The 26499-nt window shown below is 41.1% G+C and overlaps 1 protein-coding gene and 1 long non-coding RNA gene across 3 annotated transcripts in view; one reads left to right on the top strand and one right to left on the bottom strand.

The window, feature by feature from the left end:
- Positions 1–533: 533 nt before the first annotated feature.
- DEPDC1 (DEP domain containing 1) lies at positions 534–18724 on the bottom strand. Of its 2 annotated transcripts, XM_074962266.1 has the most exons (12): positions 18592–18724; positions 18060–18325; positions 17296–17446; positions 15985–16100; positions 15233–15363; positions 14870–14917; positions 10257–10397; positions 8878–9759; positions 7976–8148; positions 5527–5703; positions 5031–5216; positions 534–2115 (listed from the first exon to the last, which is right to left on the bottom strand). In XM_074962266.1, exons 1-12 carry the CDS (start codon positions 18637–18639, stop codon positions 1975–1977), a joined length of 2460 nt encoding a protein of 819 aa, XP_074818367.1. In that variant the 5' UTR covers positions 18640–18724; the 3' UTR covers positions 534–1974. The 2 variants fall into 2 exon arrangements, with proteins under 2 accessions (XP_074818367.1, XP_074818368.1); XM_074962267.1 differs by lacking the exon at positions 8878–9759.
- Positions 18725–18817: 93 nt separating this feature from the next.
- LOC141992923 (uncharacterized) overlaps positions 18818–26499 on the top strand; it is a 132657-nt gene continuing 124975 nt past the window's right edge. Inside the window, exons 1-3 of the long non-coding RNA XR_012640692.1 lie at positions 18818–18898; positions 20925–21013; positions 24452–24560. This is a non-coding gene — a long non-coding RNA (uncharacterized LOC141992923). The remainder of the gene's footprint in view (positions 18899–20924; positions 21014–24451; positions 24561–26499) is intronic.

Below are 26499 nucleotides of genomic sequence, written 5' to 3'. Positions count from 1 at the left end.
GCATTAACAAAAACTAAGTTTAAAACCAGCCTAAAAGAAAATCCCTTCCCTTCTTCTATCAGTTTCACTAGTTCTACCATCTCCCATAAGTCAGACAAGACCTGCATTTCTACTGTAAGAAAACAATCAGAATTTTTTTGTTTTTTGAGGGGTGGGCAAGATGACTTTCAGGCTATGCTTTTATAAATGCATAAAGAATGGCACAAACCCCCTCCCTCCTTCATCCCACCTTTTGCAGTTCACTAAGATTCTAAATCATTTAGCTGGTTGTTGTTTTACAGCTGTAATGCAGTTACTTTATGTACAAGCTGAAGCCCAATTCTACAAACACTTACAAAGAGTAATCCCCTTGTAGGGCTACTCAAATGTATACAGTTCCACATGTTTGAATTTAGGGGCTGGATCTGGATTGTTAAAGGGTGAAATTAGTGGTACAACTTCCATTGACTACAATAGGGCCAAGACTCATCCAAAAAGATTATCTACAAATCCAGAGTTTAAAAACCACACACACAAAAACACGTGCTCCCTACAATCAAAGTTTAGTTTCAGTATGGCTTAACATGCATGTACAATGTGCAAAAGAGTTTACCATTATGACAAGGCTTTTGCATTAGATAGATAAATAAACTGTGATTTAACTACATTAAATCACCAGCATAACTAGCAGTGACCATTTACATCTAATTTATACCTTTAACAATACACCAAAGTGCTTAAGGAATGGACAAATAAGTGACCCATAAAACTGAATGGATAAAACAAACCCACCCCCCAACAAAAGCTCCCTGCATATGCACATGTTGTCCTGAATTTAAAAGACAAAAATCAAACCCACCCACAAAAAACCCTGGCAACAACAACAAAAATAGTACACAAATGTTAGCATAGTATATGGAAATACCTGGGAAAAAAACCTACTTTCAAGATGTGAAATTTATTGCACAGAGATTTAAAATCCTGCTGAAGACAAGGGATGAAATCCTAGCCATCAAGTCAACAGGAAAACTCCCATTGCCTTCATTAGGGCCATAATATCACCCATGATGTTTAAGAGAGGGAACAATACAGACATTTTCCAAAAGTCTTGTAAAAGCCAGCTCAGCAGCGTTATAAATAAAACACTGAGGCCTAATATACAATACCTATATGCCAATTTGGTTCAGTGTAGGTATATATCATCCTCCCCCTTCCTTATTTTGTTCGAGCAGTGTATCAGGTCAGTTATCCATGTATTTGAGACCAGCTTTCCATCAAAAATTAGAAATATATATAAAACCAAGTATAATAGTTTTAACATGTATAAATATATTAAAAAGTTAAAATGATTTTAATGATTTACAAATGAGTGCAAAATGAAAAGTATGTATGAGTTTGAAGTTGGATAAACAGATTAATCCATAACCTAGGGTGAATTTCTAGCCCTACTGAAGCCAGTGGGGCCCGGATATCACATTTTTCAATCCAAAAAGGTAATGTTTTGTTGCAAGTACACACTATACGGAGTAGCCAACCAGAGCATTTATACAGTACACAAGAAATGATTAAAAACCAAAACTACAATTTAAATAGCATCATTTTCAAAACAGATTTGACACAAAAAAGTTACAACAATATGCATACTATTAGTTTCCCAGACTCTAGTAATAACACACAGACATTTTTTGGTTACTAATAACTTCATGTTTCTTTTCACATTTCTTTTTACTTCTGAGATTCAACACATACAACTCAGTATTTGTTTGCATGTGTTGGGTAACTTGTAAACATTAAATATTTATCTCATTTCAAGATTTGATAAGTGAAAAATGATCTCCAGAACAAAGATACTTTGGCACCTTTTAACATAAAAAGTGTGCATGTGCACATCTCTCTCCCCCTCCACAAAGTAAATATCAGATTTTCATAGTAAGTATCCTTCACTAGACTATGCATATACCAACCAGATAAACAGATTCAAGAGATATAGTTGAATTAGTATCTTAGGCTACGAAACTTTGGTTTTTTCAGGCTAAGCATTGGTTGCTTAATTGTTGGTTTGTTTTCAAATAATATTGCTTCACTTTCTGTAGTTGGAAATCTGTTCTGGTAGATCAGTGGATATTCCTTCTGAAACTAAAAAACAAAAGAGTAATTATAAAAAAGACTACTTAAAAGAATATAACTGAACCTGATTAGACAGCTATCAGTCCGGGGAGTAAGCCCGCTAGGCAGGATGAAAAATACCTTTGCTGTGATATCCTGCCAAACCCCTGGCCCCTGCCCTACAGGAAAATAACCATTTTGTACTGCATTCAACTGTAACATTATCCCATTTCTATTTAATGCATTGTTTAAAAAAAAAAGTGTATAGTACTCCCTATTTTGTATTTTTGTCAGGCCTTACTTCCCTTCAGTGCTTTACTCTACATTTTCTTTTCTATAATATAGCATGGCTTAACTCTTTAGTTCCTCTCTAGGGCTAATTATCCTCTTTTCCTTCTCTTTCTGCCTCCAACCGCTGCTGGGAAAGAGGTGCTAGAATACCTACCAGGATGGCATGTTTGAACCCTGTTCATGGGTTTTATCTTTCAGATCCGACTCTGATAACTTTGAAGTCTCTCTCTCTCTCTCACGAAAAAGAAGTACATTCTCTCTCTTTCCCACTCCATGGTCTCCTAGCTACTGTGTTTGAGATGGAGGTATGTGCAAGCACTCCTGTATCCTGTACTCAGCCAATGCCAGTTACCCTCATGCAGAACTACACTCATCTCTCCATTTTAAATATTAGTCTCTGCTGTTGGTCCTGACTTTGTCAAACAGTAGTGACATAGACATGAGGCTTATCAGTTTGCACCATCCACAAAGTTCTGAACATTCCAATCAGCTTTCACCCTTCTGCAGCATAGCAAAACTGGAGCCATCTATCTGCAGACAAAGGAAGACAGTCTTGCACTGGCAGACACTCTGTTCTCATTTGGAATCTTTTATGACCATAACAATAGAAATATAGTTTTTTGCATTAAAGTTTAGATTATGCAAATATTGATGGTACTAGGAAAGCTTCCTACTCATCCTGTTTTCCATATCTGTAGATATGGAATATCACATCAAAAATGGGTTTCTGAAACCAAGCTGCTTTCCTATTATCTCTTCAATTTTTTGGTGCAGTGGTCGGGAAGAGGGTAAGTGGTATATGAACTTCATTCAACAGACCAAAAACTTTCTGCTGATGAAGTCAGATTTTTCAAAATGACAGCACAGTTTATAGGCTTGGGGTGGGTGGGAGAAATAATTGGACCTACTCCTAAAGGAAAGAGCATATGGATTTAAAAAAAAAACCCACAAAAACAAAAAAAGCAACATGCTCCACAGGGTTATCATTTCAGGAAAGTATGTAGTGTCTGCCTCAATCGCTGAGAGTAAGACTACTAATTCTTACATATTCTCATGGCCTCACGCAGTCTTACAAAATTAATTGACTTTATATGAGAAGTTCCCAGACTGTGGTGCATGTGCTCATTGAGTTTTTGGTGTACCACTTCCAAACAATATTTGCACCCCCCCCCCATCAGTTTCAAACAAAAAGTCACTGGACGCACTGCAGAGTGCCAAAAAATGCCAGAGAAGCAATATGCACTTTTCTGGTTGCGTTCAGGTATAATAAAGGAACAACTATTCCAGCACAGTAATTTTATTTAGAAATTACAGTGTATTGTGGTTGTGCAGATGAGCATTGTACTTTTATCTGTCTGGCTTTCTGCTAGACCTAGGCCTCAGCTTGAGCTACTGAGGCAAACTTGTGCATTTCAATATCACAACACCTGAGCATTTTTGTCCAAAAATACATATGCATACAGGGCCAGTTTAGAGCAAATGCAGTGAGCCCCAAGATCAAAGGGCTACAGCTAGAGCTCTCTCTACACTCCCTACTCTGCAGAGGCTGTAGCCTGACCCTTGCAGGGATGAAAGGCAAGGGATACATGGGGAATTCCCTCCCGTCTCCACACAGAAATTTGGGGGTAGTCAAAAGATTTAATCTACCAATGCTGCTACTATTTATTTCATACAACCAGTTTCAATTAATTTAAAAAAATGGAGCGCCAGCCTTTTGGTTTGTGACCAAGTTTAAGAAACATTTCAAGTCCTACAAAATCATTATTTTTGTGGAGGCTGGAGGAGGGGGAGTGGAAGAGGGAGGAGGGGGCAACTTGAAGATTTAAAAGCAGCTTTTGTGGAGCTGTGTTTGAGTCACAAGATGTGCTTAGTAAATTCTGGGACAAGTACACTATTCACTGATCAGAGATATTTGCCAAAGCGTTTCTGCAAGAGAAAAAAAATCCTCCAGCATTAAGTCCTGCCAAAGTTGTTGAGCTTTTAGTTTGACTGCTGGGCAGCAGATTAGTAGAATTTAGAAATATCAGATAACCTGAAGCAATATGTAAGTTATTCAGAATTCTATCAGTATGTTAGAAAGTACCAGTTATTTGGTCATAAGAGGGCTTCTCATTCCGAATAGTCTGGTCTTAAAATTTTAACCAAAACAACTATTTTTATTTTTGCGCCCTTCACATCAGAGTTTTACCTAGTGAAGATCGTGGCACAAAAATGAAACAAGAAATCTGGTGCATTTAGTATATCACAAGAAATAACTAATTTCTACCGCAGAGTTGGTATTTAAAGCAGAGGGCTTTGAAAAAAAATGATTTGTGTTTTACTCTTAAATTGTGCTTAGTTTGAAAAACATTGTTGCTAACCAACATGAATTCTTGTAGTGGAGACCAAGCTCCCTTCAAAACAGGATCAGAACTTGCCATCACAACAAGCACTCATCCAGATGGCTGTACCCAATTCTTTTTGCTATCAGACTAGAATTCATTTTTAAAGAGTTTGCTGATGTGCTAGGATCTAGTAATTAGGTAACTAATTCTCTCCTCCACCTCTATGCATGTTTTAAAACCATCCTGCATGCTGCAACTGAGTGTTCTAAAAAAAACCCCAAAACCAAAGTCCCACAAAAAAAAAAAAAAAAAGCCCATTTCTTTTCTTACCCGTTTTAGCTTTTTCTTTTTGTCTCTCAGAGACAAGCTTTTGTCCCGGATAATGTTCTCCAAGAGTTCTGCAACTGCAGCTTGAGAGGTAGAAACTTTTTGTTCATCAAACTCCTGAGGAGTTATCCGCTTACAATATGAATAAGTTGGCAAAATAGCACTGATGTCTTCCCCTGGATGTTGGAACTGAAACAAGAAGGGCAACAAAAGAGTCTACACATGCTTGAAGGATCTTGCTTGGTTGCAAAGTTATTGCCTCACTGGCATTCAGTTACATTGTAAATTAAATGCAAGTTTTAAAAAGTTAAATTGCTAAAAAAAAGTGAAAAACCTATCTATAATTGTAAAGCTAGTTGCATGAAAGTTTGTACTTTAAAAAAAAAAAAGGGGAATGGAATATAGTTTTGTTTTTTAAACTGACAGTAGTAGTTTAATACCCTACAATTCATAAACAGCGATTAACAAAGGGGTTTCAACTTTTTGTCACAGGACCCACCTGAGCGTTCTTTAGAGATTCTATATGATCTTGCACTGCAACCTGTAGGTAAGCTGGAACTTGAAAAATGTCCTGCTGGTGATCCATTAGAAATGAAACTAATCTTGTGGCAAGTAGCTCATCAAGGTCCACTTCTTCTGCACAGCATAACACACATCGAGAAAAAGTCTGTATCATCTAGAAGTATTTAACAGGTTGTTAGTATGTACAACTATAGCATTTGGATTCTTTTCTCTCTCCCTGCAGCGCCGTACTGCATTCCCTGCTACAGATTTGCATCAAAGTACCTCACCTTCCTGCACTATTGACATACATTGATAGAGCAAGGAGGAAATCTGCCATTTTCCCCCATTTAAAACATAGTGATTTTTGCATAAAATTAGAATTATACTCTGTTCTTATGATTAACCAGAGCTTAGTTTTCAGTTTCAATTCTAAAAAAATTTAACCAGGAAGAAGAGTCCAAGAAAACTGCATCACAGTCACATTCTCCACTATGTAGGAAAAGCCACACATCTTGAAATAGCTATCTGGGTTACTTTTCCCCATGGAAACTTCTCCCGGGTTTGCACAGTAACAGCAGAAGAGGAGACTCAGAGGGAGTTAATGCTTGCAGAATCTAGAGCAGTGGTTTTCAACCCCTGGCCCAATCAACACAGCTGTGGCCCATGTAACATCCTCAGGGCCACACACATAGTATATATATTGTGTGGATGCGGCCCACATAATATATAGAGAGCTGCATATGTGGCCCACAATGCTTATCAGGTTGAGAACCACTGATCTAGAGGCTAACATGCCACAGAGTTGATATTTCTATTCCTCACCTGCCCACTAGGTTCTTCCAAATTTAGCTCCCCTCTGCTTAAGGTAGCAGAGGGAAGCCAACAGCTCTAAATGAATAATGAACTAGTATTTATTTGGCACATTTCACCCAAATGTATTAGTGGATCCCAAGTGCTTTACAAAATGCAATAGGAATAGGTTTGTCTATGAAATAGTCATTTTTGGGATGAAACGTGGCAGTTTCTGAACATTTTGCAGCAATACAGCAATAGTTTAGGTAAGAAGTGAACAATATTCAGTTGAAGTTAGGGGAAGTGCTCTCCTTAAAAAAAAAAAAAGCCAATCAAAAACTCAACACATAATTTGCACTTATACACGGTCTTCCATTTGCAGATCTCAAATCACTTTATTAATAATATTTATGAACTCCCCAGAATAATTACAGACTGTGTTGTGGCAGGATCTAGAGGCCCCAATCACTGATAAAGGCCCCACTGTAGTAAGGGCTGTATACATTGATCTGGGAATACAACTCAGATCTGCCTAGCTTCCAGCTCCATACCTCAATCAAACTATACTAATTTCTTCACCATCCTTCCAGTTTATGTAGAAAAACTTTAGTAGTCTAGGGCTCACTGGCTAACACCCTTGTCTCTTGCACAAAAAAAAAAGCATTATGAGATTTCAAGATGGCATAAATGGTCAGAACCTCTGTTACATCACTTGCAATAACTGATAAGTAGTTACTCATTTCTTGTTTCCCATTTTTAATTAACATTCTTGAATCAGTATTTGTTTAATGTGTTTTAAAATAACTGTAGGTACTAAGGTAAGAGAACCTACAGGTTTGATGTCATTCTAACAACTGTAAGTACCTCTATTCTTTCCACTGCAAGCTTAAATTCAGTCCTTACAGCTATTCTTTAAGCCCTTCCACAGACTCACTTCTGTTTCCTTTCTGACATCGGACCTACTAGAGTTCAAAATGTAAACCCTACAGTTAGGTCCATTCTTTAATTTTAACATCTAGTGGCATCGGTGTAGAATAGCTAGAGTCCTGACACAATATTTATATAATAAAAAGGCTATGCTAACGCTCAGCTATGGAAATTCACTCCATACTGGACAAAACAAAAATAAACTACCTCAAGTAGACACTCAGCAAGAGTTTTAGCCAAAAACTATTTTTCAAAACGTATCCATTAGACCTTTTAAGTTACAGGAAAGCAAAATAAGTTTTGTGTTCATATCAGTTAAAACAGAGAGTCAGTTAAAAAATACTTACAAGGTTTTGTAGGAATTTAATTCACAATATCAATTTAGTTATTGACAGTGAAGTGTAGAAGGAACGGGACAACACTGAAGCAAAAAGGATACTGAATCTTTTCTGTTCTTTTAAAAAGTTAATAAAGGCTGTTAAAAAAAAACGTTTTCCCAAAAACCTATTTTGAATATGTTCAGATGGAGTTAATCAAGAGAGTTCACTTTGATACAGATTTTCACAAGTATACCGGGGTGACATATCTGTGTTACATACTAGATGTAGTGAGACAAAGACTAAGTTCCTCCTTTAACATTGAATATTCTTGCTTTTCTCAGATTTAAGCATTATTTTTATGCTATTGAATAAAGCTATCCATACTCTGAGAAGAAGGTGTCTTACCAGAGACCTTGTGCCCATTGCATCATGAAGTCGAGGCATATCAACATTTTGGCTGATTCGAGAGATCATACGCATTAGGAGTTGAAGCTTTCTACGATTTGGTGGAGGAAGCAACAAACAGCATATCTGTAGTGCTTCAATGGCAACCCTTTCTAAATGAGGCCGGAGAAGATCTAGAAGTTAATAGTTATAAAAACAGGAGTAATTAAGTTTTGAAACAATATGAAGGATAGTGGTACATCAATATCAGCAATTTCATTTTATTCAGTTAAGACAGCAGCCACTTTTTATGTTAGAGAAGACTGTGCTATAAAGGGATCAAAGTTATTTCAACATTTTTTGCATGGTCTTCACCCCCAATTTATCTCATTTTGTTCTGACACATTGTTGGCTCAGGTCAAGACCAGATAAGGAATATAACTGAAGCTATTTCTGCACATCAGTGTTGAGTATTTTCTGTTATTATTTTATATATTGGTTAGCCAATTTCCAGGCTTCTAAAGACTCCTATAAACTTCATTCAGCATCCAGTTTCAACAACTGTGAAGAGACATCACTTAGAAGCAGGGAAGTCTATGCTGATTCCTCTCAGATGTTTGTATCACAAGGAATAGTACTTACTTGAACAAAGAGCAAAATATGGTGAACTGCTTAGACATCCCTATTTGGGGAAGAGAGGATACTACCCAAGAGCATGTATTATGGAAGATAACAAAAGCTTGTATTTAATATAATTAGTTAAGTTACTTAACTTCATAGCCATTAAAATATTCTTTAAACAAACCATGAAAAACAGATTTTGCTATTTAAAAATCCAACAACGGAGCTAAAGAAAGTAGGAAAGCAGAGACAGTTAGTCAACACAGTAAGCCAATACCACATGCTTTGAAGAGCAATCTTACTTTGCGTGCCAGTCAACATAAAGGAAGCTGGAATGAAAGAGTTTTCTGAAAGTTCTACTGCACTTTTGCAGAGTCGTTTATTGACTGTGATATCAGAATCCATAGGCTCATTTTCTACTATAGTAACCACACTGGTAGTACTTGATTTCCTTTGTCCAAGATGAACTATTGGATATGGTTTTACTGTGATTTCAGCAACTGGTGTATTGATGCCACTGCAATTTCTGGACTTACTGCTTCCAAGTAAACTCTGAGACCTGCAGAGTTGCTTAGATTTGTGATTCCCATTACATAGCTCTTGGTCGTGAACTGTTGATGCAGACACTCTCCTGGAACCACACGGTTGTTTCTGCCCAGTGCTATTTGATCCAATATTCAACAGCGATTCTGCTTTGTACCCAGAGCGTAGTAGTGGGTTTTCCTTATTTTTGCCTGACTTTATGTTAATGTCAGATTGATAGAGGGAGTTTGATCCCACTTCACTACAAAAACTTGAGGTAGTAGCTGCAATTCGTTCCAAAGAATAGCACCTTGCCCTAAGTTTGAGAGGCTGGGCCTGTTCATTCTTTAAACCTGACAGATTTTGACAGCTTTCTCCTCTTAGGTCATGAGCACTGGCTTGTTTACACGCAAAGTTATAGTGCTGTAATTTTTTAGCACATCCTTTTTGAAGAGTATGTTCAATTTGGGAAATATTTCCAGAAGGCTCAGATTCTTCCTCTTGTTTTTCATTCTCTTTTCGAAGTAAACTTAGTAGAAGACATTCAGTTGACTTGAAAGAGTTCAAGTGCAGAGTTTTTGAAGGCTGTGGGTCACACGCCTCATCTTGGATACAGTATTTTCCACTGGGTCTATATGGAATTGTGATGTAGCCACACACAACTATCAGAAAATGAAATACAAGTTAAGATGCAAGTGGTGTGAAAGTGAACAAGATAAGAACGAACTGAAGTAGCTAAGTAAAACAGAACAGTTAACAAATATAAGACATTAATATAGTCCACATGGTTAGTTGTTTAATGCTTTTTTTTAACTACAAGACATGCAACGAACAGCCCATACATGCAAGATTAAGGACAATAAAACTTTACATTTAGCTTTTAGAAACAAGACAAGGATTAGTTTACACTATTTGAGACTGTGGTTATTATACTTTGACAGTATCAGACCAGATAATTTATATGGATTTATTGTCACAAGAATGTAATTGTATTTTCACTCAGATTGTAATGTAGAGCTACTACTGCACTGCTGGCCTCCCACAAATTCATACTGCCATACAGATTGGGGGCCAAATTCTGCACATAGTTACATATATGTAACCCACTAGACTCAAATTTGTACTTAACAAAATACATTATTTCTCAAGTCATACATACCAAGAATGTTCACAAACAGTTCATAGTATTCAAAAGTAAGCAATGGTTCAGGTAGATTGAGAAAGTAATCAGCGACTGTTCTGAATACATCCCGTTCAAAACCAACGTAAGTTGGTTGGCTCATGTCATTACTTCTAGGCCCTAAAAAGAAGGCGAGGAAAGAAGGCTCATGACAGTACTATTCTCATAATCACATATTTAAAATAAATAAAAACACCACACAACAAAAAACTTCTGCAACATTAGCAGAAAGAATGGTAGGGACGGCCTAGTATTTCTCAAGGAGTGTCATGTCAGCCATCTACTTATACAAATATTGGACCAATAGTTCAGCCTTGTGTAACTAGTACGCAGAAACAGAATAAAACTGTTTATATAGCAACAGATGAGCAAGAAGCTGTCGCTCAACTTTAGAAGATAGATACTTCAATATTAATAAATTAGAGGAAGTCCCTTATTTGACTACTTCAACCCTTTCTGCTTCTCACCCACCCCTAAAAAAGGTGTCAAAAGAAGCAATTAATCTTAGTTTTTCTGTTAAAATTACTACAACAACCCCACCCTCAAATCAAACAGATTACATACAGATAAGCAATAAAACAAAAGTTACAGGCACCTAGGAGTTTATTTTCAGATACTCCGAATAGATTTAAGATTTTTTCATATTCAAGAGGCTTAGGGCTCAATTCACTAATAAAGCTGCTAAAGTTTCGTTTCTTTTTTCCATCTGGGAGATAGGTGTGCTTTTTTATTTATTTATTTTAGTGAGCACACACTACTGAAAGCTTACATAACTGGTGCAATAACAGCAAACTTTGTTCACCTGTATCCCCCCTAGATGATCACAACTGCTCACTTCAGGTTTGCTCTTCATCCACTACAGCATCTTCAAAAGTGGGCAATGAACCATATAATTAACCAATTTATGGGCATGGGTGAGAATAAGGAGAAAATAAACTGAACCAGAGTTTCCCTGCAGATGGGTCTCCACCATACTCCCACAGAAAGAGGGCTAGGATGAAGCAAAGCAGCAGCCTCTGCCCTGTCCCCATTTTCCTTTACAGTTTTCTTCACAAATGGACTCTGGCTTTTTAGGGGCTGTGCATGAAATGGGGGAACGTCACTTTCTGTGAATCACCCACTGCAAACTTAACTCCAGGCTCTATTAGCAGCATATGAGCCCCTTATGCAGCTGCTACCGAACAGTTAGAGAGACACATATATGCATGCAATGACACAGCCACCATAGCTTCTTATTGAGCTTTGCTGGAGGTTGTGGGGAGAGAGGCTGCAAAAAAGCCACACAGTGGCACAGGCACCAATGCAGATACAGTAACTCCTCACTTAACGTTGTAGTTATGTTCCTGAAAAATGTGACTTTAAGTGAAACAATGTTAAGCGAATCCAATTTCTCCATAAGAATTAATGTAAATGGGGGGGGGGGGGTTTGGTTCCAGAGAAATTTTATTTTGTCAGACAAAAGGCATTATATACATTTTAAACAATTTTAAACAAGCAATTTAATACTACAGTCATCATTGCTGAGTATGAAGGTTGGTTGAGGTGGTGGAGTCAGAGATTGGAAGAGGGTGGATTGTCCGGCTGCTCCTCTTGCTGAACTTTCTGAACTCAAAAAAACACATCGAGAGATTGTTGTTTTGCTTTCCTTCCCCCCCCCCCCCGGTAAATTTCTTTATAGCAAGTCATTAGATGACCAACTTCCCTAATCACTTGGGAGCAGCATTCCCTGTCAGGATCGTCATCACTCAACCCTCAGCCCGCCCACTCCGCCCCTTCCCCCAAGCCCTCTCCCCGTTTACTTTGCACGCTGTGTCCTCACTCCTCCCCCTCCCTCCCCTCCCTTCTGAACATGGCAAGCCATCTGATTGCCGCAGGCAGGAGAGGGATGGGGGAGGTGCGCCGAGTCTTCCCCCATCCCCCCTGCCTGGGGAAATCAGCTGGCTTGCGGTGTTTAGGAGGAAGGAGGGAGGAGTGAGGACTCGGCGCGCAGGCTCCCCCTCCCTCCCCACCCTACCTCCTGCCCAGGGCAATCAGCTGTGTTCAGGAGGCAGGGGAGGGAGGGGAAGCCTGCGCGCCGAGTCCTTGCTCCTCCCCGCCTCCCTCCTAAACCCCGCAAGCCAGCTGACTGCCGCAGGCAGGAGGTGGGGGGAGGAGGGGGAAGGGGCTGATCCATGAGGTCTGCCGGTGGGCGGACGGCGCTGTGGGGGGGAGGGTCCACTTAGGGAGGCTGCCAGCTGTGGAGAAAGCAGGCAGCCAAACAACATAATAGTTGAGCATCGCACAACTTTAAATGAGCATGTTCCCTAATTGATCAGCAACATAACAATGAAACAACATTAACCGGGCCAACTTTAAGTGAGGAGTTACTGTACAGTACATGTGAAATGGTGAAAACTGAGTTGGGAGACATGACATTTCTAAATTTTGCATGCCCCAAACTGCTTCTTTGAGGAGAACTGCTCTGCAGGAAACTCGATGAGGTCAAACTCATGTTTTCCCTACCTCTCCAAACTCTCTCTCTCTCTCTCTCTCAAAAAAAAAAAAGAGTTACACATCGGATTCTGTACAACTGATGAAGAATTCAATTGGATACAAGACTTTCAACATAGTCATACATATTTGTTCAACAGCATTTATAAACTGTGTTTTTTTGTTTGTTTTTTACAGTAACTCCTCACTTAATGTCCTCCTGCTTAACGTTGTTTCGAAGTTACGTCGCTGCTCCATTAGTGAACATGCTCGTTTAAAGTTGTGCAATGCTCCCTTATAATGTCATTTCGCTGCCTGCTCTGTCCACTGCTTGTAGGATTCTGTGGATGAGCAGCAACTTTACAAGGGAGCATTGCAACAGTTCCTCTTCTCCGCCTCCTCCCCCTCCCTCCCAGCGTTTCCCTAGCTGCCAAACAGCTGTTTGGCGGCAGGCAAGAGCTGGGAGGAAGAGGGAAGAGCGGGGATGCGGCGTGCTCCGGGGAGGAGGTGGAGAGGGGCTGGGAATACGCGTGCCTGGAGCATCCCCTGGCAAAGTCGGCACCTGTTCTTCTCGGGGAAAGCTGCTGCTGATGCTGCGCAAGGCGCTTCCTAGCGTCCTTTCCTGCCTCATTGTCTGTAGCGGGCTGTGCCTGTGTGGGGTAAGCCAGGAGCACCTCTCAACCACAGTACAGTACAGTATATAATGCCTTTTGTCTGCCCCCAAAAATTTCCTTGGAACCTAACCACTCGCATTTACATTAAATCTTATGGGAAAACTGGATTCGTTTAACATTGTTTCACTTAAAGTTGCATTTTTCAGGAACATAACTACACCGTTAAGTGAGGAGTTACTGTAAGTGAAAGACTGACATCCCAAAATCCCAAGTGAAGTCATTTCTATTAGCCCACTTCACATGTGTAAATTATTTTTTTTTTTAAAGTTTATAAACTTTTTGCTAATTTTTATATTATTTTTAAAAAGGCTATTTTAGTCCAGTGCAAAGCCAACAACCTGAAAAATGCAGTGTAGATCATTACATAGATAGAAGTGACACCCATTCATTTCTCAAGAGAATTTGCTTAATTTTGCTATACTGATTCTACAATGTAGGAACATATACCTATGTCTTGAAAATATTCCACTTCTTCATTTCATTCCCTCTTTTCTATATAAAAACTAGAGTGGAGAGGACTGTGCTGCAAGTTTGTCACACCTTCAGTTATGGATAGTGGCTAATAAAGATAGTTCTTTAGAGTGGAAACTATGGAATATTTTACATCAAGAATGCCCAAAATCTTGAGCACTGTTGATGCCTATTCAGAAAAAATAAAAATAATCACATTATGGGCTGGGCCAGGCCAAACTAGCAAACTCTTCAAGGTTTGGCTCAGAGTTTTTTCTGAATTATTTCACAGCCTGGGAGAAGCAAGCAATTCTGTGCAAGAAGCAGGTAGTTTAGTCCCTGGAATACCACATCTGAGAAGGAACCACACAGAGGCACTGTGCCTGAAGACTCAAGTTTCATCTCTGCCCAGCTCCTGCCAGCATAGCTTCTTCCAGTGACTCAGCAGTCTGTAGCTACCACTTGGACCCCTCCTTATAGTGAGAAGAGATAGTGAGGTCCTCCAGCATAGCATGGCTCCATATAACATTAATTGAGTTCTAAGTTGTATGTTCCTGCAGATTCCCTAATTGGTTAGGGAATGTTGCCGTCTTTCTCTCACTTCAGTTAAAATCCCCAGCTGACCATCCCCTTCTGAAAGGGCAGGGAGAGATTCATGCATGGATCCATAGAGTGCACCCTGGTACTAGGATATTTAGTTAGTCTACTCAATGATTAGGAGTATTACATTGGTCTATAGGATCTCTTTTCTCTTTAATGCACACGTAACTTCATTATCTTTACCTCTTCTTCCTTATAGGTCACCTTTGTACACAATTGTTTTATGCAGCCTACTGTTATATCTTCTGAATACATCAGGTTGTTAGATATAGTTGAACTTGCATCCAGTGTAGAAGAGCTTAGTACCTCTCACGTATAAGCAAACATTTTGGAATTTCCACTCCCCAAAATAAGCTTCTTCATATCTGAAATTTTAAAGACTACTTTTGTATAACTTACAGTATGCAAGGCACTTCATAGCTGACAATACCCAATGAGGGAGGTCTTCTACAAAAAAAAAATTTAAGAAAATTGTTCAGCAACTGCCACTATATACTGTATACTCTAGCCACCTGATGTTAAACTTTAAATACAGGAAGATCATATATAGAATTTAATTAGTTTTAAAAGAATACATAGAATCACTATACTTATTACATGCTCACCTGCCCTACTTTTTAATTTTGAAAGAAAAGTAGACTACAGAAGTTATCACCCTAAGCAAATCTGTTTTAAGTACTACTATAGTTAATTACTGTCATCCACCACTTGACAATAACTAAATACTGGCACTTGAAGCAAATGTCAAAACCAAAACCAAACCTGATTTGTTTTGCAGAACAACAACACCATGTTTACTTGTGTTAGTCATGTTGTACATGACATATTGAGGAATTACTTGGGCTGAGTGCAAGACTTCTTCCAAAGATGGTAGACCTAAAATGGTTTGCAAGCTGTAGGGTGGAAGAGAACAAATGTTGTTTCAGAAGTCTTGATAGCACGTGAACACAAGCTAATTACTTTAGGACTTCTTCAACAAGCAAAAAAACTCAAAATTTAACTTATTAAACTCTAAGTTCTTAGTCCAAGACCAAAGCTTCCAAGTGTCAGAGATAAGTTTTTATGCCACAGACTAAAGGTCTGTCTGAACCAATAGGAAGAGCCAACAACAAGAAGCAGGCCATAAATTCAGTGTTTGAGGAAGTGTGTCAGATACGCACCACAAAGGAAAGGAGGAAGAGAAAATCAGCTACTCAACGTGCAATTCTCACTCCTTATAATATTTATTTTAGCAACTTTCCTAAATATAATACTGTGGTCCTTGATAATATATTAGAAAGTACATGGGTTACTTGTGTAACTTAGCAGAACTACTCCTTCTGCAGGATTAAAAAGTTTTCTGAAAAATTTAAACACTTGTTTAGATCATTGATTATTGACATAGCATGTACTCATGGATGTACCTTCTGCTCTGATGGTATGTTGAAGCTAAAATGGCCTAATCCATATGTACTGGCAGGAAAAGATATATACACATGCCCTCCCCAACCATTTCCAGTTTGTTATTGACTTACTGTATCAAAATTATGTTTCGCCAAATTTCTTCTATATCCTCTTGACTTATTTTCTTCCTGTGTAAGTTTTCCTTGTCCTCTTCCATTATTTCACTTTTTGTGTTTTCTATGTTCTCCTACAAATAAGCAATCATGCATGTTATATTTTGTTGACTCTCTGAAGTAGCTCAAAAGCCAAACTCAAAATTCCAGTAAAATGTTATTTAAAAACAAAAACCTACTCACATACACTTGTAAAAAGGCTCTATTCCAAATTAAAGAACACATTCTTTTTATAATTTAAGATCTCTTAACACTAAATGGGTCTTCTCCCATTTTAAAACAGAAGGCTAATGCTCTTTTCCATCCACAGAAATGTTTGCCGTCTACCACAGAAAAAAACCCCCAACCATACTTCCATAATTTTGAAATTTAAAGGCAAAAGTAACAAAATGCAGAATGAAATGTGAGACCAAGGCCCTAAATACTGAATGCATGCATAAGTGCTTGCAGGACTGGGACCGGGGCCTAAATTCAAAAAGTCAGAAACACAAAAAAAATTAGCAAAAAAACAAAACAAATAATGACCGGTCAGCTACATTCAAGGTTGTAGAGTTAGGCAAGTTAACAGCTGAGTAATGTACCCTGATTTAGTGTTCCTAAAATGTATAGTTTCTAAGAATTTATGAGGAATCTTAATCATCTGACAAAAAAGAATAAAATATTTAAATATATAAAAACATATTTGGGGGGGAATGAGGAAGAGCATTAAGTGATCTTTTTTAGTTCTGCTATTATGTGACTAAATGAGGGGGAAAAAAAAAAGAAAAGAATAAGCCAATACCAGTCTATTGTTAATCTAAAGTTGTGGGTAAGAGAAGAGGTTGGATATATCGATTTCAGTTTCTACTGTACAGTGTAGTTCAATCTACTACATACAATTCAAAGCCAGAAATATTTAATTTCACTATTTCCAATTTGTCAGATTTCAGCAAGTCCACATAAAAGTTTACAATTAAAATGGTTTTCATACAAACAGTATTTTGAACATCTACCGTTCAAGTTTCTTAAGATCTTATGTTGTATTCCAAGCTTTAAGCAGCCACATACAGCATAAAGGCTTTTTGTTACCAGGGCTGCTGTGTCTTTCTGTCGCATTCTCATACTGTTGTACTTCACTGAGAGTAGTCCAGAGGAAGCTGCTAGTTTATTTTTTCAGCTGGAGATGAAGATTCTACAGATGTAGATGATATAGCCGCTAAAGGAGATGATTATATTTGTTTTCCTAATGCTGAAAAGAACACATGAACGATAAGAAGCACAAGTTATTACCAGAGTATCAAGTAATTCATATTTTTTAGGAGTCCTTCTGGAGAAATGTGGTCGTTTAAAGAGCCTTTCTTCCTCTTTTGGAATATTTTCTGTGTCCTCTTTCAACAGGGACCTTCTTGGCAAAGTTTTAACTGGAGAGGTTGAAGGGAATCTATAATTAACAAGAGAAATGTAAATGCATTTGGAACATATTAAAAAATAAGAACTTAGTTTCATCAAAAAATTTAGTGCCCAGTGATGATTCCAATAAGACTCTTTAGAAGCTTAAGATAAAAAGAAGAAAACACACAACACCTCTACAACATATACCTAATTTAAATTAGGCAAAATTCCAAATTAGCTTTGGACGATCATTCCCTTCTCTCAAATTCATTGGATGTCAGTAGGGGGAAGTTCAACTTTCAAGTTAAGTCCTTGGAGAAGATTCTGCTCCAATTATACCTTCTGTACGCTGTAGAAGGCACTGGCGTGGGAGGGAGACAGCACAACGTAGAAATGCTTATGCATGCTATCCACCTTGCAAGCTCTGGGGCCAGGGTGGGGTTTGGGAAAGGCCCCTTGCACTTAGTGCTACAGAAATGCTGGGCTGCAGCCCATAACAGCATTATTAATGAAGGGGTAGAGGAAAAGCAGACTTCTTGGTGAATCAGTATTGCTTTTGATTGAAAATTACTTTCCCCGCAGTAAAGTAACTGCGGATCCCGTTACAGAGTACTCTTGGTTAGTTTTCACAGCTTAGCAATTTGTGTACACCCGTACAGCACCTGAATAGGTTGTTGTTGTCATCTAGATTTTCTGATCCCCATCTTCCTTTTATATCCTCAATTACATGATTCTTGAGAAACTTTCTTAGTAATTGAACTGTTTGTTGCCTAGTAACTTCTGGACCAAAATTCCGGTTGCTCCTAAGCAGTTCGTGGAGCCAGTCCACGGCTTCCACGGCACTAAAACAATTCCCGTATTTTCTGAAACGTTGCCTGTGCTTCCGCAGTGGCATCCCTGCTCGAAAATATTTAGTAACTTCATTCCACTGCAAGGGAGAGGGAACGGGGCGCGGGGGGGGGGGAGAAGACAAGATGAAAGCAAAAAGTTGAGCGCATTTAGACCACGGGACCCCACTCCTCCCAGCCAGGCCCCCAGCCCTCATTGCTCCTTGCTGCCTTTGCCCCGTCACCCGTCCCCTCAGGGGCTCCAGTCCCCCTCCCCACCAGGAAGCGCTTTGAACCTCACACTCCGGCACCCCACAGACTCTCCCCCCGACCCGCGTGCTGACCCGCCGCCCCCATCCCCTCTAACCAGCTTGGTGGCGCGGTAGGGCCCCGCTGTCACCAGCCGGCTCTCCATGCTGCTCGCCGCGGCCCGGAACGCAGGCCGGGGATGGCGGGGGCTGGGGGAGGGGAGCGACCACCCAGCAGGATGACACTTGCTAACCGTCGTGGTCTAACTGTTTGAATTGACGGCCCAAGCGCTCCGGGGCCGCTGATTGGAGGAGCCCGGCGGCCACATGACAGAGAGCGCGATCAGGTGACTTAGCAGGAAGCAGCACCGGGCACTCGGGAGAGGTGGGTGCGCGCGCCCTGCGCATGTTGGGGTGAGCCAACAGGTGGGTGGGGCTGGGCATTCCTGGGCCCTGAGCTCCAGCCCTATCGCAGCGTCAGCGGCCCCTGTGCCCAAAGCTTCTCCCACGGGCTCCTGAGCTCCGGTCAGGCAGCGGCCGCAGTGGTGTACTGAGTTGGGGGGGGGCTCACCCTCACCCTCACCCTCAGTAACACCGTTTGTCACACCGTGGCCATGTGTCTCACTAACTAGCAGCGCGTCACGACTCACAGGGCAGCTCTAGAAACCACATTTGCAGTGTTGCTTACTCTTGTGATTTTATTGCCCGTCTCAGAAGTTTAGGTATTTAAAGCCCTAACTCCTGGATTTAGGGTATTACGGGAGTATCTCAGCTTTTTTATTTTCAAGGTGTTAGCCCTCCAGGTTGCAGAGGAAAAGCTTGAAAACATATATCATATTGATTATGACACAGAAGACATAAGAAGAACCTCAAGAGGATTTTTTTCTTCTTGTGGAACACAGCCCAATCTTGTGAAAATCATCCCTAAAAAACAAACAAGGCAGCAAAAACGATTTGCATTGTGGCTCATCAGCGTGCAGGGGGGAAGAATTTTAAGTGGTAATGAGTGAGGTACAGGCAGACATTTCAGTCATAAATTAGCTGTGAACCCAAAAGGGGTCAAATAACTTGCACCCTATTAGAAGCAGCACATTTTAGTCCATACTGAAATGTCAGATCTGAGTTTACTCTCATATAATCTCAATATTTCCTCCATCCCCAGTTCCTACCCCAGCTCCACCTTCAGCCCAACCTCTGCTGCTGCTGAGGAAGCCTTGGCTGTTCAGTAATGGGGCGGGGGGACATGGACACATTCTGTTAATGGTAAAGGGGGGCATGACTGGAAAAGTTTGTGCACCACTGAATTAGCGATAGGTTTAAGCCCCAAAGCATACGTTTTAATGTCCCTTACAATATTTATACCATTATTTACAATAACTCTGGATATTCGTATTATCCATATAATTCTCCAGTCTCTTATTGAATCTTAATAAGTTCTTGGCCTCAACAACTTCCTGTGGCAATGAGTTTGAGAATTATACATAATGTGAAAAATATATCCTTTTATTGGTTTTAATTTTCCCACTTTTTAATTTAATTGAATGGCCCCTTATTCTTATCTTATGAAACAGGGAGAACAGAAGCTCCCAAACTACCTTCTCTAGACCATTAATAATTGTGTGTGTTTTATCACATTCCCTTTTATTCATGTCTTTTCTATGTTAAACAATCACAGTCTTTCTAATCTCTTTTCCTAAGAGAGCTTTTTCATGCCCTTGATCATTCTGGTCACTTTTCTTTGAACCTATTCCAAGTCTGCAATGGTCTTTTAGAGATGAGGAGACCAGCACTACACTCAGTATTCCAACTAAGGCCACATCATTGATTTATGTAAAGGTATTATAATATTCTTTGTATTGTTCATCATCTCATTCCCGTGCATCTAATGTTTTGTTAGCTTTTTTGACCATAGCTGCACATTGAGCAGAGGTCTTCATTTAGTAGTCTACCATGACACTCAGGACAAATATAGATAATACTGTGAGAAGAATGTTTGAATGCTGCCTCTGTTGTGGGGTAGAGAGATGTCAAGGCAATATTATGTATAACTAAGACTCTCCGCTTTCTTCCTGCACCTCAGTTTAATTATTTGCTAAAGCACAGGCCAGGATTCTATCTTTTCAGAAGGCATCTCATGGACTTAAACTTAAGAGCTGTTGTATATAGGATCCTGATAAATAAATGTTAATAGTTCCTAGTCAGCTTTAGAGTATCATACTGTTTCTTAGTAAATAAAAATTAATGTACACAGAAAACAATGTAAATAATATTTGGAATACTATGAATAACTATTAAAAAAAACCTGTTGGGTAATATAGCTACAGTTATTCCTTACACAGACTTTGCCACTTTTGTTTCACTTAAATATATTTAAATATAAGCTTCCAACATAATATTTACACATCTGTACTTTAGCACATGCATATAAACATTCCCCTCTGATCTTTTACAGAGATAACTTCTCAGCCTTTATAATGTGCTCATAGTATCTATTGTGTGGCACCTGGACTCGTCAGAGTTTGAGAAGAATGGCAGCATCTAGTAAGTTCTTTTCCAAACACTTTAGATTTAGAACACGAGTTTTACACCTATTATAGACTAAACAAATCAGTCTGATGTTTAATCAAAGAAAACAAAGCAATTAGTATAACAACACAGAACTAAAAGGTATTTAGTGTTGTTTTTTTATGGAAAGTTTCATTGTGTCAGTGGGATTTACAAGATAAGAAGGAGTCATCCCTGTATGCTTGCAGCAAATTCATTTTTCTTTCAGACCATGTGTTGTGCCATTCCTTAAATATTTTTAGTACTGTGTGCTGTTTTGTTTTTGGTTAGGACATAGACTTTATACGAAGGTTGCTATTCGGAGATGAGGTCTAACCCCTTGAGTTTGTGCCTATAGGAAAAATCCCTTTTGAAAAAGCCCATAGGAAGTATCACTATTTCATGGGCAATACAAATTCTTCTGAGAAGGAATTATTTGCCTTTGGAATTCATCAGTTTGTACAAAATGGCATATTTTAACAACATCAGCGGATCCCTGGGGATAGATTAACCAGCATTTCCTACTGAAAAGTGGGACACCTATGATGGAGAGAGTTTTGTGGGGAAGGGGAGATAAAAGAATGCAGGGATGGTTCTGGTGGGCATCAGGGAGGTGTATATGACAAGGTTTTCACTTTTCCAACTCCTCAGCCAAGCACCCCCCACTCTTTTCCCACTACTCTGTAAATTTGACTCTAATGCAAGGAAAGGATGGTTTAAGAAGTCATGTAGTGCGAGGCTTACTGGAGAGTCTGAAGTGGGAAGTGTTTCATTGTATGAGCTGAATAACATGGGAGGATGCCATTCTTATTAAATCAAGCTCTTTATTCAAACAACTATTTACAGAGTTGCTCTAAATTTTAGCTTAAAACATCCCAGCCTTTTGCAGGCAGACCTATTTGCTGGTGCCACTTCTAAGCGCCTCCCTCCTGCAACCCATGCTCCTCCTTCCAGGTTTCATGGAGGTTGCTACAGAGTGGGCAAGGTCTCAGCATGTGGGAGGCCTGGTGTGGGGATGACATGCAGGCATGGGTGTCCGGTTTGTATAATTTATGGTGGTGCCCAGAACGGGTCCAAGCAGAGCCATCCCATCCATAGGACGGACCAGGGCCCCACGCTTTCAGGGGGATGTGGGTTCCAGGCAGAGCAATCCCGTCCATAGGGCCCCGTGCTTTTTGGGCCCCACATTTCAGGGGGACGTGGGGTCCAGGGCACCTTGGAAGGTTAGCAGGGGGCCTGATGCCAGCAGCAGCGAGCGACCTGGCCCCAGCCTACCCCGCCGGTTCCCAGCATCACTCGGGGGAAGCTGTGGAAGCCGGAAAGAGGCGGGGCAGGGGCTTGGGGAAAGGGGATGAATGGGGGCGGAGCTGGGGTGGGCTGGGGCCGGGTTGCTCGCTGCTGGCAGCGCCAGGCCCCCCGCTAGACCCCCAGGCTGCCCTGGACCCAGAGCTGCCCTGTCTATAAGATGGACGGGGGCAACCACCCCTGGCCCCACGCTTTGGGAGGCCCTGTGCTTCGGGGGATGCAGGGTCCAAAACAGCCTGGGGGTTTAGTGGGGGGGGTCTGGTGCCATCAGCAGCAAGTGACCCAGCCCCAGCCCACCCCTGCTCTGCCCCCTCCCCACCCCCATTCCACCACTTCCCTCAAGCCCCCGCCCTGCCTCTTTCTGGCTTCCGCCCCCTCCCCCGAGCGACGCTGGGAGCCAGCGGGGCAGGCTGGGGCCGGGTCGCTTGTTGCTGCCAGTGTCAGGCCCCCTGTTAACCCCATAGACCGCCCTGGACCCTGCGTCCTCCTGAAGCACGGGGCCCCCCAAAGTGCGGTAAGCCCAAATATTGGTGGAGTCGGGCCCACATTCCTAAATATTGATGGAGCATGGGCACCATGGGCCCTTATAACTCACCGCCTGTGGGGTGCACATGCTCTCAGTGAGCCCGTTGCCACTTTCGCCAGTTCAGCTCACCAGCAGCTCTTTCAAATGGCCATTTGGCAGCAATTAACAAAAACTGAGACAATACACTGGTATTTTGTATAACTGACGGGGTCATCAGGAAAAGCCCTTGGATTTGATAGGCACAATCCCTGCCCCTAGGTTCCCCTACAAGCCTTTCATTTCTGCTATTCAGAATTCAAATACCTAGAATATATTTTGCCCACCAACCAAATGGTTTAAAGCAGGACCCCTACTTTATAAAAACACCTTATATATTTCCCCCCAGTGGAATTAGTTGTGGAAAGAAAGAGAAAATCAATATACCCAGTGCTTAATGCTTGCCAGGGCTAAGCTCCGCCACCTCAGGCTTGCTGCATCAGTTACGAATGTAAAAAAATTGCTTGAGCCCCGGCACCTCTTTCATTACAAATTAAGCACTGACTGTATCTTATTTACAGTATCACCATCTTTGTTGTAAATCTAAGATGATGGCAAACTGAAGGAGTACTGAGAGCTGTAGCCTCTTCGCCATTGGAGGAGTGTCAACATTTCAATTTTTAGCTGAATATCAAACAGAAAATTCAACAAAATGTTTCAACAATTCCTGACAGATCAATGACTAATTAACAACTAATTATGAGAAGATATTTAAGATGAGATACAAAAAATAGCTTTGGAGAAGAAGAGGTTGTACTTAGCAAAGTGAGCATAACTGTAGCAGTGAGCTGTAAATTAATACAATAAATATTTTACTCATATAGGTTGATTGATGTCTGCAGTTTGCTCTCCTTGCAAGGACATGTTAATTGAACATCAAATGTATGTGAACAATTAAGATGTATGTGATCTTTGAATTGTCAGATATGTTCAGAAAGGAACGGTTTGGAGTTTAGCCTATTAACATTAGCTTCAAATGTACTTTCAAGCCTTGCAGAAATATTTAATCTATAATTAATAACTAGTGCATTACACCCTTCTTGGAAAATGGCCAGAGTTTTAATACCAAATTTTATTTTTCATAGGACTCAGATTCATTCAATACAAAAAATGATAAACCATGTATGATGTCTGTTTCCACTGCAACATCTGCAATTGCAAGACACTAATGTTTACACAGTTGCTGAAGTTTACAGCTGTAAACAACATCTTAATGGAGTATACACATAAGATGTTGTGGGTCCAAGCATTTAATGGATACAGCTACTGTAAAGCTTGAAGTAATTTGAACCAGTCATAAGAAAGAGCCATTTTGCTGTGCATATATTATTTATTAACCTGTCAAAGGTTTTTGATATAGTGCATCATGATATAGCAATTAACTGATGTGCTTTTTTCCCCATCAATTAAGTGACTGCTTAATCAAGGCTTAAATGTTAAATAGACTTTACCGCACAATAGGCTGGTACTTTGTTGTGATCATTTTTAAAACATTTGGAGATTGTTATCACTTGTTCATAATACTATGTTCTGAGAATTTGTAACTTCTGATGACCTGAATCTTTCAGGTAACACAAAAAATGAAGTTCTGGCTGTCTGTGATCATTTAAGCACCCGAGTCACTCTTTATGACAGAAAGGTTGTTATCCCTGGTTTCCTGGCCAAATTCTAATCCTGGTAAGTACATTCTGCTTACCAATCCCTCTGCAGATATAAGTGGATATGGTTTTCTTCACGTCCTGCCTTAAACTGTTGTGTAGTGTGTGGTCTTAAACAATTAGCACAGAGTTGCCCTCATTTTAATGCTGGATAAATCTGTAAAGTGTCCTTGGATTTATCTAGATGAGGGACAGATTTTCAAAGGTATTTAGACATCTAGAGATTTAGATAGGCTACTAGTGAGAATTTAAAAGCACCTAAACAGGTTAGATGCCTAAGGTTAGATTTTTAAAAGGTATTTATGCATTGCTCTGCTCTGCATTTTAAGGCCTAAGTGACTCAGATGGCTAAGTCCCATTCTCAAAAATGACTTAGGTGCATAAGTCCCACTAACTTTTATTGATTTCAGTGGGAGTTAGGCACCTAACCTGCTTAGGTGCTTTTAAAAATCCCATTAGGTGCGTATCTGCATCTATAGGCACTTAAATACCTTTAAAAATCTAGCCCTAGATCGAAGGTGGGCAAACTATAGCTAGCAGGCCACATCCAGCCCGCGGGACCCTCCTGCCCGGCTCCTGGCCTGGGATACTAGCCCCCAACCCCTCCCCTGCTGTTCCCTCTCCCCCAGAGCTTCAGCTCACTGTGCTGCCAGTGCAATGTTCTGGGCGGCGAGCTCCTGGGGCAGCGCAGCTGCAGAGCCTGGCCTGACCCGGTGCTCTGTGCTGTGCGGTGGCATGGCTGGCTCCAGCCAGGCAGCGCAGCTGTAGCGCCGCCCGCTACCGGTGCTCCAGGCAGTGCGGTAAGTGGGCAGGGAGCGGGGAGTTTGGATAGAGGGCAGGGGAGTTCGGGGGGGGGGCCAGGGGGTGTGGCTGTGGATAGGGGTCAGGGCGGTCAGAGGGCAGGGAACGGGGGGGGTTGAATGGGGGCAGCGGTCCTGGGGGGGAACAGTCAGGAATGGGGGGGGGGGTTGGATGGGGCGGTGGGGGGCAGGCAGGGGTTCCAGGGGCAGTCAGGGGACAGGGAGAAGGGGTGGTTGGATGGGACAGGGGTCCCAGGGCGGCAGTCAGGAAGGAGGGGGGCTTGGATGGAGTGGCAGGGGGCAGTCGGGGGCAGGGGTTCCGGGGGCAGTCAGGGGACAGGGAGAATGGGGGGTTGGATGGGGCCCGGGTACTGAGGGGGCAGACAGGGAGAAGGGGTGGTTGGATGGGGCAAGGGTCCCAGGGGGGCAGTCAGGAATGAGGGGGGGCTGGATGGGGTGGCGGTCAGGGGACAGGAAGCAGGGGGTGTGGATGGGGCAGGGGTCTCAGGGGGGGCGGATGGGGGTGGGGGCTGGGCCACGCCCCCCCTCCCCTAACCAACCCTCCATACAATTTCCGAAACCTGATGCGGCCCTCAGGCCAAAAAGTTTGCCCGCCCCTGCCCTAGATGATATATGGTGGTTAAAAATGCTGAGCCCTGTCTTCACTAGCTTTCTAATTATTTGTACCTTCTTTGGAGCTTCACCAGTGGGTGTGAAACAGTGAAGATATTCCAGAGAATGCTAGTATAGACACAGCTAAGCAAGCACTGTATTTCTTTCCCACTGACTGACATGTATCCTTCAACCTAAAGGAGGTGATTTAATAGTAGAGGACCAGTTTTCATAGTAGGATTTGGGAGTTAGGTGCTAGGGGCTTTTAAAAAGCCCATTATTAGTGCACATTGTGTTACAGGGAGAGCTGGCTCTATGTGTTTTACAATCCCTGAACTAGAGGAATGAAAAAAGGAACAGATAAACAGGCCTAGGAAGCAGGAAGAGAGCAGAAAATATATCAATCCTAGAAGCAGACCTCCTTTGCTGCAATTATTGTAATGTTTAAAATTGGCCACTTTTAGGCCATTAAATTGCCCAAATTGGTCCCTTTGATAGCATCAACTTTACATTGTGGGTTGCTGTACCTTTTTATTTGTGCATTAC

This window comes from Natator depressus, chromosome 8, assembly GCF_965152275.1.
Source record: "Natator depressus isolate rNatDep1 chromosome 8, rNatDep2.hap1, whole genome shotgun sequence".
Classification (NCBI taxonomy): Eukaryota; Metazoa; Chordata; order Testudines; family Cheloniidae; genus Natator; species Natator depressus.
This window is presented reverse-complemented; position numbering and strand designations above follow the sequence as displayed.

Bases quoted from the DNA above. Each gene is read 5' to 3' on its own strand.
- DEPDC1 (XM_074962266.1), bottom strand. From the start codon at position 18,639: ATGGAGAGCCGGCTGGTGACAGCGGGGCCCTACCGCGCCACCAAGCTG. The intron at 16,101-17,295 runs GTAATAACTTGT...GCTTATTTGTAG, and splicing joins ATGAATTACTTGATACTCTG to GAGAACATAGAAAACACAAA. The intron at 2,116-5,030 runs GTAAGAAAAGAA...TTTGTTTTTTAG, and splicing joins AAAAGAAAAAGCTAAAACGG to TTTCAGAAGGAATATCCACT.